Source organism: Orycteropus afer, unplaced genomic scaffold (assembly GCF_000298275.1).
Source record: "Orycteropus afer afer isolate SDZICR_OR568_19922 unplaced genomic scaffold, OryAfe1.0 scaffold00292, whole genome shotgun sequence".
Lineage (NCBI taxonomy): Eukaryota > Metazoa > Chordata > Mammalia > Tubulidentata > Orycteropodidae > Orycteropus > Orycteropus afer.
This window is the reverse complement of record NW_006921879.1, coordinates 4,224,586-4,235,535: the sequence shown is the minus strand read 5'-3', so window position 1 is coordinate 4,235,535 and position 10,950 is coordinate 4,224,586. Positions and strand designations below refer to the sequence as shown.

The 10,950-nt window shown below is 40.9% G+C and overlaps 1 protein-coding gene across 1 annotated transcript; it reads right to left on the bottom strand.

Moving 5' to 3' along the window:
• Positions 1-335: 335 nt before the first annotated feature.
• Positions 336-7,253, bottom strand: NGDN (neuroguidin). The gene is made up of 11 exons (XM_042782359.1): positions 7,242-7,253; positions 6,787-6,846; positions 6,132-6,203; positions 3,044-3,181; positions 2,715-2,799; positions 2,581-2,633; positions 2,200-2,323; positions 1,936-2,104; positions 1,005-1,161; positions 791-848; positions 336-355 (listed from the first exon to the last, which is right to left on the bottom strand). The coding sequence occupies exons 1-11, from the start codon at positions 7,251-7,253 to the stop codon at positions 336-338; spliced, it is 948 nt and encodes a 315-aa protein (XP_042638293.1).
• Positions 7,254-10,950: the final 3,697 nt, after the last annotated feature.

The window sequence follows — 10,950 nt, the reverse complement described above, 5'->3', positions numbered from 1 at the left end:
AATCTCTCAATATTTTTATAAAATAACCAATTTCTGGTTTCTGGAAAAATACATTCTCAAGGAAAAATACATAAAGCCAACTTTCTCTTACTCCCCCAAAAATCTCATCTTTCTTCTTTTACCACCCCCTCAGCAAAAATGCCCCATACCAGCAGTTCCACTCATATAATACATGTGCAAAGGGGGCTTTAATGTGTTATGTAAAATCAATTTTATTAATAAAGATTGTTCCACATGTCCAAACAATTAATGAATTCCAAGAACAAAACCCTACATACAGTGAAATTAGAAGTATCCCAGGATGACAAAAAATACATAAATATGTATACCCATAATCATCGCCGCCTCCGAAAACCTGAAAGGAAGGGAAACCAAGAATGAGGCAAAGGACAGTTGGAAAAGCTGAAGGGACAGGAAAAAAAAAAAGGCATCTAGAGAGTGGGTCCCCTGGGCACTACTCTTTACATTCTTCCAGGACAAAAGATTAGAAATAGGAATCAAACGGAAATGGGATAATGATTCCTTCAAGTGACATTTTTATAGCTCTATTCAAGGAAGTCTGAACAGGAGCTACGGGAACTTAAGAAACAGGATCCAGAAATCCCTTTTGTGAATGCTGCTAATTTCCAGTTTGGGAAAGAAAAAAATGCTCATCTAAGGAGACTTGTGCCCACTAAAGAAAACAATACACAGATTGCTGAGAATCAGGCTAACAAATTCAGAGAGTTGGAGTCCCAACTCATACTTCCCACACTGTACTTGATCACCTGAACTCTAGCCTTTCACTGACCTTTTTTCTTCCGACCTTTCTTAGGCATCTTCTTCCGCTTCTTAATTGGATTCTGGTCCTGGAGACAGATGGAGAAGTGAAGGAATAGCAGTGCACTTCTAAGTATCAGCATCCCTTACCAAGTACCTCATGGTAACAAGTAATAAGAAACAAGACCCACACACGTATGGCCAAGAGCATGAAGGTCCCCTCCCACACTGTATCTCAACCTCACCTCATCTAGATGAGGGGTTCCTCCTGTCAAAGCACTGATGTCACTGAAGTGTGTGAGGGAGTGAAGCTGTGAGCTCATGACATTTGCTTGTTTTCGTCGCCCTTTTTCTCGTTTACTGATACTAAGACGCACCATCATGCTTTCCTCATAGTTAATCCTGCCAGAGGAAGACAGACACTGTTTCCAGCAGGCTCAGATGATGGAGAGAGAGCTGCAGCCAAGAACTTGGCCCTGGGTATTTACTCACCTCTTGCTCAGATACTTTTCAAGGAATTTCATAGCACATCAACAGAGTATTTAGGAAGGACATACACAATACTCCACACTGCTTCCTCAATGAAATATTCTGTGCTAGGACTTCCCTCCACCCTATAGACAAACCCATAGCCTATCTATAGGAATATTTTTAATATTTTATCAGGGAATTCTTGTATTATAGCTCTATAAACAGTTTTCCCTAAATGGACCCTTTTACCCAAATCTATCAACAGTAGAGACTGCTATGTAAGCAAAGTTGATGAGTCTGTATTCAAATTACAATTGCTGTTCTACTTTTCTTCTCTAAACTTATCTAGCACTCTCAGGGCCATTAAAAAAATCTGCCTTTATTGCCTTTTCCACCAAAGTGAAAGCTGTGACACTGAAATACAGAATTATAAAGCCCTACTAGGGAAATTGTATATATTCCTCTTCACATAGCATATGCTTCAGAATGTGGAACCTTAGCCTGAACAGTTGAAAAAACAAAGCCTTTTTTTTAGTTACTATACTGTACTTCAAAACTCTAATTCTTAGAAACTATCATTCTAAGTTTCCCACAATACTTCCTATGTAAGTGTTTCCCTTGGTAGCAGACTTAATTATATCTATCCAAAGCTCAAGGACAGGTCTCTATAGAGTAGACGTAGTTTCTAATTGCAAGGATTCAGACCTGTGTTGATCCTCCTGACTCTGGCGAGTGACATGAGGATGCCGAGCATCACGGATTTCCTCTGGAGCATCAGAATACTGTTCCTTAAGTTCCCGAATAACAGAGCTACTCAATGCCCGCTTCTTGGCTCGTTCCAGACGCTTCTTCTCCCGCTCAGCTTCTGTTTCATCTATGTGATAAACATTAGCAAGGGTCATCCCACAATAGAGAAAAAGAAAAGAGAAACACAATTCATGCTGAGGAGGCACCAGTCACAGGTTATACCATAATGTACGGGAACCAAGCGTGGTGGAACATATTTCTTAGATGCTCCTTTTACAGATTTCTTTGCTGTCACCTCAGACTGGCCTTCCTCTGCTTCACTTTCCTCCTCATCCTCTGAGCTCAACTACAAAAAGAACACAATGTCCTCAAAACACAGGAAGTGTTGGTTATGCAAATGAGAAGAAAAACACAGCTAGAATAACCCAGGAAAAGTAGGGATATAAACAAAAGAGAGGAAAGGGAATCTCATACTCAACCATTTTAAGGGACAAACTGGGATCAAGAGTAATAAAACAATCACAGGAGATCCTGGGTCACTATGAGGGGCTCATTTAGGTTTAGACTCGTTAGGAAAATCAGGAAGATAATGCAATCCCTTACCTTGCTCATCATATTGCTCGGATGAGGTTTAAAGCGAAGTGGGTCATTCTCACCTGAAATGACAAACCCAGGTTTTATAAGATTTGGAACTCTATTATGGTCCCTACTTTACTTTGTAGCCTTCCTCCACTTACTGAGGCTGCCTGTCACTGCAGTCTTGACCAGTTTGTCAATCTGATACTTTAGTTTTTGGTCCAACGGACGAATCTTTTCTAAAACCTGTAACATGGTAATTAAACAGGGTAATTACCCAAAGTTAAACACACATCAAGGTCACTATATCACGCTGCTAGATAAAGCATGTAAAATATGAACAAAATAGAGCAAATGAGGAGAAAAGTATTTTTTTCACTTGGTTTTCTCACTGAAACATGAGAACACCCATTTGAACGAGCTACTGTGTGACAGTCCTGGAGTTCAGGATTTTGAAACTTAGAACTCTAAGATGCTAAATGCTTCATACCGTGCGAATCTCCACCAGTCTCAAAACTGCAGCATGTCCCTGAAGAGACCCTCCTGAAGCTTTATGCAGGATGAGGTGGCTCAAATCCATAAGGTACATGAGCAGTAACTGGTCCTTCACTTCTAAGAAGCTGAGACCCTGAGGTGAACAAAAGAGTTAGAGATGCAGATCCAGTTTTGGTGACTCAGGAGTGCTCAGCAGACAAGATACTATTTTTTCCAAGTTCAAAATTTCCCAAATTGGTTCATGTAAGGTATTTGGTAGTAGTCTCAAGAACTTAACTGTACCTGAAATAGCCAACAAAAATAATGCTAACATGAGAAGCAAAGCACTGAGAATTACTGAAAGATAGAAGGGCAGGAAAATCAACAAAAACTTTAAAAGGGCTTTTCAACTTAAGAGCTAATGACACTGGGACCTAATAAGTCTCTGTTATGGGGGAATGTTCTACATATTATAGGATATTTCAGTCAACTGAAAGGTTAGCGGTGTGAACACACCCACAGGCACCTCAAAAGACAGGCCTAGAGACCTGCTTCTGAAAGGTTACAGTCTTGGGAACCCTGCTCTGAACACATGCAGTTGCCATGAATCAGAACTGACTTAATGGCAAACAAAATAACAACAACAACAAAAACTAGAAAAGGTCTTAGGTCATGAAAGATAACCTAGTTAATATCTGCTCAATGAATAAACAAATATGTGGTAATATAAGATGCATGGTAGCAGTCCATCAAAAAAAAGGCCAAGTGGGTCAAAGCACAGTATCCAGGACAAAGACAGCTAAAAAGATGAGTAGCAGGCTGTAGTGACATATTTGACCATATCAAGTTTAAACTGGGTTTTAAACATATGAAACAAAAACAAAGAAGAAAAAGCACAGATGAAAATCTTAAGTGGAAAGAAAAAAAAAAAGAAGATAATAAGTGAAGATGAGAATCAGCACGAAAACAATACTTCAAAAATGCAGCTCATTTCCTTTCTAAAACATAAATCTGCTGTAACTCCCCTGCTTAAAAATCTTTGAACAAATTTTATTATCTACTACAATGATTTTCACACTATTGAAATATGGTATGTTCTGTTTAAATAATACCTAAGGACAAAGAATCATCAGAGTTTTTCTAAATCAAGCAAAGATGAGGGGTCCTCCTATCAGAAACCCCCTCTCAATGATCCCTGAGAAAGTTCTTTAAGACCTTAATTTGAAAACTACCATATTTCAATTCTAAGATGCACATCATTTTCATATTTTTACACCTCTAAAATTAGAACACATTTTTTAATCAATGGTATTACATCATAGATTAATAGGTATCATTTCTCCTTACTACATAAAAAAAAGGAGCTCTGGTAGCATAGTGCCTAAGGCACTTGACTGCTAACCAGAAGGCTGGCGGTTCAAACCCACCAGCCACTCCTCGGAAGGAAGGTTGGGCAATCCTACTTCCATAGTGATACTGCCTCGGAAACCCAAGGAGGGGTCGCTATGAGTTGGGGCCGACTCGACGGCAAATAACAACAACAACAACAACATAAAAAAAGCGATACATTCTCAATTAATACCATCTTCTTCTTCTTAGTTTCAGGCAAGATGGCTCTGACTCATGGACCCCTTATATATAACAGAGCAAAACACTGCCCAGACTTGTGCCATCTTCATGATCACTGGTGTATCTATGTCCATTGTTGTGGCTATTGTTAGAGCCTTCCAATCTAGGGGGTGCATCTTCCAACACTGTATCAAACATATTCTGTTGTGATCCATAGGGTTTTCCTGGCTAATTTTCAGAAAAAGATCACCAGGCCTTCTTTCTAGTCTGTCTTAGTCTGTGCAGTGTAGTAAGTTACTTAGTGTGGCTTTTCTACCCATAAGACTTTGTAAACTCCAAGGTGGAAATTGCTATTAGCAACTGAGGAGATCCTGATTTTAAAGTCGCCCACCTGGAGTATTTCTGTTGGGCGTGGCACAATACAATGTTCTGGGAGGTTCTCACTCTCTCTCACGTGCTTAGAGTTCTGATGCTGTGATTGGCTAGTTTGACCACCCTTCCGGGAGCAAAAGGAAGCCTCCTGGAGGCAGAACGCTCTCTCTGACTGCTGGTTGAGGAAGACGTGCTGCCGAAAGAGACACGCGCCCCTGAAAGAGACAGGCGTTGCTGGGAAAGAGATGCAAGAGACACGCATTGCTGAGTGAGACACCGGGGGACCAGTGCTGCTGGGAAAGAGACTGTGAGAGACTGTTGGCCGAGGGACGGTGGGCTGGGAGAGAGACTGAGCATTTTTCTTGAATTTGAGTTGCAGCCTGGTGCTTTCCTAATAAACCCCATAATCTGTGAGTTCTGTGTGGCCACTGCAGTGAATTATCGAACCCAGGAGAGAGGTGGTGGGTGCCTTGGGAGGAACGGTTGGTGAAAGGGCTGGAGGGAGGCAGCATGTCTGGCCTTGCAGTAATAGGCCTTGGATTACTGCTGGTAATCCTGCCTTCCCCTTGTAGGGTTAGAGGAGGTCAGAACATGTGGCCTCCTTGTCGTTTTTGCAGTCTGGAAGCTCCACTGAAACCTGACAACTATGGGTGACCATGCTGGTATTTGAAATGCCAGTGGTACAGCTCCCAGTATCACAACAACATGTAAGACACCATAGTAAAATAAACTAACAGGGATATAACGTCTTAGATTAGATGCAATACTGCAGCAACTCCTCATCTAACCTACATAGCTCTTCACAGAGTGACTATTTTTTTGCAATCATTTCCTATCCAAAATGTATATTCAACCACACTGACTTACCTCCTTTCCCAGAGTACTACCATGCTTTTGGTCTTTGTGCCTTTGCACATATTCCTTTCTGTCCCTCTGACTCCTATTGATTCTTCAAAATCCTATTACCTCCTCTGAGAAGGCTTTCCTAACTTACTCAACTCCTCTGGCAGCTAACTTCTACCCTCAGCTGTTAAAGCACCTGTCATGACTCTGTAACGTGACCGCTACTGCTTCTATCTGCCTTCCCCACTTGACTCAATAAACCTACAATGAAAGAACTATTGAGAACATCAAGTGATGCTTATGCTTCAAGTGTGTCTTACCTTCCCTGTAAGATAGGCTCCAGCCTGAACTTTTTTGGTCAGAGCTTGCACCTGTGCAGTTACAGCCATCACCTGAAATTAGATCAAATAGAACAGCTGACTAGAAAGCATCATGTCAGAAGTTAAAGGGCAGAAGTTAAATAATACCACCTTAAAAATATTCTCTTCTTAGTTACCGGATACTACAGGAAAAATGGTTTCAGATTGTTCTTCAAAGGGTAGAAAAAAATTACTACTTTACAGAGAGAAAGCTTTAGAGATAATCTTTATCAAATCTTGGGGAAGGAATGGGGACTATGATGGGGCACCTGTAACTTTATCTGCACTGGTTGAAGTTAAAATGAATGAATGAGAAATATATAAATGTTTATTAGTTGGTCACCCAAAGAGCAAATCATACCACCTTGCCCAGCAACTGTTCCTTAGCTACAAAGGAAATTGATTCATGTGATTTCTGATGGTGCTTATGGAGTGTTCTGTGTACCTTTGAGTGAAAAAAGCAATTATTTTGAAATCTTGCATGAAAAACTTTTCATTAAGTCATTTTACTTTTATAGTTTTTTCTAGCATTCAAATATCTGCCCTCAAATCGTCAAAGTTTAGGGGTGAAGCCCACAAAGACAACCCGTGTCACCTGAAAGGTGACACTACTTACCTGCTCCTGGAGGTTTTTCAAAAGTGTCACAGCGCTTGGCAGGTCTGACTCCACCACCTCCTCCTACAGAAGGGTGAAGAAGAGTATAAAAACAAAAAATCAAGCCCACTGTCATCTAGTTGATTCTGGCTCATAGCGACACATAGAGTATCCAAAGCTGTAAATCTTTAGGAAGCAGAATGCCTCATCTTTCTCCCGCTCAGCGGCTGGTGAATAAACCAGTAGCAGAATACTCCTTAGGGACAATATGGATTATGAGAAAACGGGATGTTTTCCTCATGATTGTGACAAAACAGGACGTCTGGGCGGAAAACACCCTCAAACACCCTAGACCTCGAGCCCATCGCCTCCGGTACATACGCAGCTTCACTTCACAGCAGGCCTGCCCCTCAGATTACTGGAGAGGAGCGAACTCCAGCTCCCAGTCTTTCGACTGCTGCCGTTGCCTCAGGAACCGGGGAGGCCATCTCCTTCAAGCCACTTTCATCACCACCCTTCCCTCGCGCCAATAGTTTGCTCTGAGATGCCTCGAGCCACTAAAAGGAAAGAAAACGTCTGAAATAGCGACGCGAAGAAGTAACCACACGACACTCACCGATGTCGCCATCTTGACAAACTGGCCCCTTCCGGCGCCGTTCTTCCTGAATAACACTCGCTCTGTAGACTTTGCAGACAGTCACATTCTGCAAACTAAGCCAATAGAAATACGGGCTCTTTCGCTTCCGCCCCCAACAGGATGAACGAGACGAAGGACATGATCCAACCAATGGAATAAAGGAACTGGAAAACTACGTAAGACTCAGAAGGAGACCTAATGATGTAAAGACACTCTTTGAAAGGCGCATGTAATTGATTGAAGATAAGCCAATAAAAACTGGGCAAAAAATTGATTGACAGTTATCACGGCCCAATGGAAAAGGAATTAGGTGGGAGAACTGAGTGTATTGGCTCCCGGATGTCGCAGTACCCAGAATCCTTTCCCGCTCGTCTTCTTTGCATTGCTTGCACTTGCCGGTAGATGTCGCTCCTCAGCTTCCCTCGGTGAAGGTGATGTTGCAGAGCAGCCATTGCTAGCCGCTCTTCTTACGCGGGTAGCGTGAGCATCATCAGGGACCCCGTGGCCTTTTGGATCAAATCCTGACACTACTTTTGTGTGATGATGGACAAATCAGTCGGCTTCCTGCGCCTTCCTCATCAGTAAATAATATAGTTGGGCCAGAGAAGCCCTCAACCAGGGTTTAGAAGCTGACCGCTGCAATACTCGCCCTCATTTTTCGCAAAGGGAAGGCCCCTAAATGCCTCCACACACACACACATTCATTTCTACCAGTTTGGAAACAGAAGTTTTACAGATGAGGAAACTTTGTAAGACCTGCTTGACTTGCCCGTAGCCACACAAGTCCGTAGGAGAACTTGGTTCAAACTCAGGCTGCGTATATTTCATGTTGCCACGCCTGAGTTTTTCTCTGTAGTTTCAAATATGTCAGCACACAGCCCGATGGAGTAAATTGGATTGGTTTTACTTGTTCCCTTCATCTGCATTAGGAAATAAGCCCTCAGGAAGTGGGAAGAGTGCTGTTACATTGCGGGGATTGCAATCAATGTCATGAAACAAAATGTATATGAACTATTGTATGGAAAACCAATTTGCTCTGTAAACTTTAACCAAAATCGCAATAAAAAGTTTTAAAATATATAGATAAAATAAAATTTAAAAGAAAGAAAGAAGCACTTTGCTTTTCAAGGCAAATATGTCCTTGATGTTGTTGCACATTGGTTGACCTGAGACTAGAAATCATATCTTATGGCTTGGAATTATCTTCTGGAGCGAAGGAAGGAATAACCCAGCAGCTAGGGTGGGAAAATCCTGGATTCTCAATCTTTTACTGGATTTAGAAGAAGGTGGGAGGGTATTCAGTCTCTGTGCAGAATTCTGACATTTGTTACTTCTGGCCCAGCTTTAAAACTCCTATATTTTTGTACTGTTTATCAAGATTTGCACTAGGAAATGTTTCAGTGTCAACACAAAATCCTGTCTGGTTAGGCCAAAAGTAAGTATTTCCTTCCTTGGAACTTACTTGAACGTCAAATTTTATTTATTCATATATATTGTGAACTAGTTAGTGAAAAAACAAATTACACTACCCTGTTTTGTCAACCATTCCTTTTGTTAAAAAAAAAAAATCTTGAATTGGAATTAATAGTGCAGTAAATCTCTGTGAAACTCTTCCACAACTCCACCAACAAGCATTGGCAAAGAACACAAGAACATGAAATTTATTGTCGATTTCTTCCAACAGTTCCATAAACTGGTAATCATTCATAATAGTTGCATATATGTACTGAACAAAATTTTTAATTGCTTTATTGAGATTTAATAGCATACCATTGTTGTAGTATAATAAATCACCAAAGCCTTCCGTAGCAAGAGAAATTTTTTATTGCTATATATCAAAAAAACCAAAGTGAATAGATGGGAAATTGGCTGCAAGCATTATGATTATAAACAGGCCAAAAGCCAAAGAAGTACAATTAATAGGTGCTTTTTATACAATTTTGACAAGTGCTGATTTCATTGTGAGTAAGTGTTGTTCAATGTGCCCTTTACAATCATTAAGGAGCTCTGGTGGTGCAGTGAATAAGGGATTTGGCTGCTAACCAGAAGTTCGGCCGTTCAAACACACCACCTGCTCCATGGAAGGAAAATGGGGCAATCTACTTCTGTAAAGATTTCAGCCCTGGAAACTCAGTGGAGGGTAGCTATGAATCAGAATTGACTAGATGGCAGTGAGTTTGGTTGGTTTTTGGTTTTACAATCATTGGCACACATACCTGATTGGTTAAAGTGAAAATTAAATTATGATTGGGTAAACGTTTCTTTCTACACTATGATCTCTTGGCTCAGGGGTCTTAGGTCTGTTGTGTGGTGTTGGCCTGGTAGTCTTTAGTGTTTTATATATATATATATATGCGTTATGAATGATGCTAGGTAGATCTTTAATTTGTTTCTTGGTATACTACCATTCAGTTTTTTTGTTTTTTGTTTTTTAAAGAACATTGATGGGATCTTGGTTGGGATTGCACTGAATGTATATAGACTGCTTTGGGTTGTTGTTGTTATGTGCCCTTGAGTCATCTCCGACTCATAATGACATTATGTACAACAGAACAAAACAATGTCCAGTCCTGTGCCAGCCTCACGATCCCTACTATACCTGAGCCCATCACAGTAGCCACCATGTCAGTCCACCCTCTCTTTCGTTGACCCTCCACTTTACCAAGCATGACATCCTTCTCCAGAAAATGGTCCCTTCTGACAACATGACCAAAGTGGGTGAGATGAAGCCTGGCCATCCTCACTTCCAAGGAACATTCCGGCTGCACTTTTTCAGGACAGATTTGTTAGTTCTTTTAGCAATCCACAGTACTTTCAGCATTCCTCACCAATACCACAACTCAAAAGCATCAACTCTTCTTCGATCTTCCTTATTCATTGTCCAGCTCTCACATGCATATAAGGCGATTGAAAATACTATGGCTTGGGTTGGGTGCATCTTAGTCTTCAAGGAGATATCTTTGCTCTTCAGCGCTTGAAAGAGGTCTTTTGCGGCAGATTTGCCCAATGGAATACATGTTTTGCTGTCTTGACTGCTGCTTCCATTGGTGTTGATTGTAGAACCAAGTAATATGAAATTTTTGACAACTTCAATCTTTTCTCCTTCTATTGTGATGCTGCTTATTGCTCCAGTTGTGAGGATTTGTTTCCTTTATGTTGAAGTGTAATACATACTGTAGACTATAGTCTTTAATCTTCATCAGTAAGTGCTATAAGTCATCCTCACTTTCACCAAGCAAAGTTGTGTTGTCTGCATATCGCAGGTTCTTAATTAGCCTCCCTCCAATCCTAATGCCACGTTCTTCTTCATAAGGTCCAGCTTCTTGGATTGTTTGCTCAGCATACAGATTGAATAAGTATGGTGAAAGGATACAACCCTGAAGCACTCCTTTCCTGATTTTAAACCATACAGTATCCCCTTGTTGTATTCAAACAACAGCCTCCTGGTCTATGTACAGGTTCCTCATGAGTACAATTAAGTGTTCTGGAATTTCCATTCTTCTCAATGTTATCCATAATTTGTTATGATCCACACAATTGAATCCCTT

Excerpts from the sequence above, each read along its gene's own strand:
- NGDN (XM_042782359.1), bottom strand. Across the intron at positions 6,204-6,786 it reads TGAAAAACCTCCAGGAGCAG|GTGATGGCTGTAACTGCACA; the intron begins GTAAGTAGTGTC and ends ATCTAATTTCAG. Across the intron at positions 2,105-2,199 it reads CTTGGTTCCCGTACATTATG|ATGAAACAGAAGCTGAGCGG; the intron begins GTATAACCTGTG and ends TTTATCACATAG.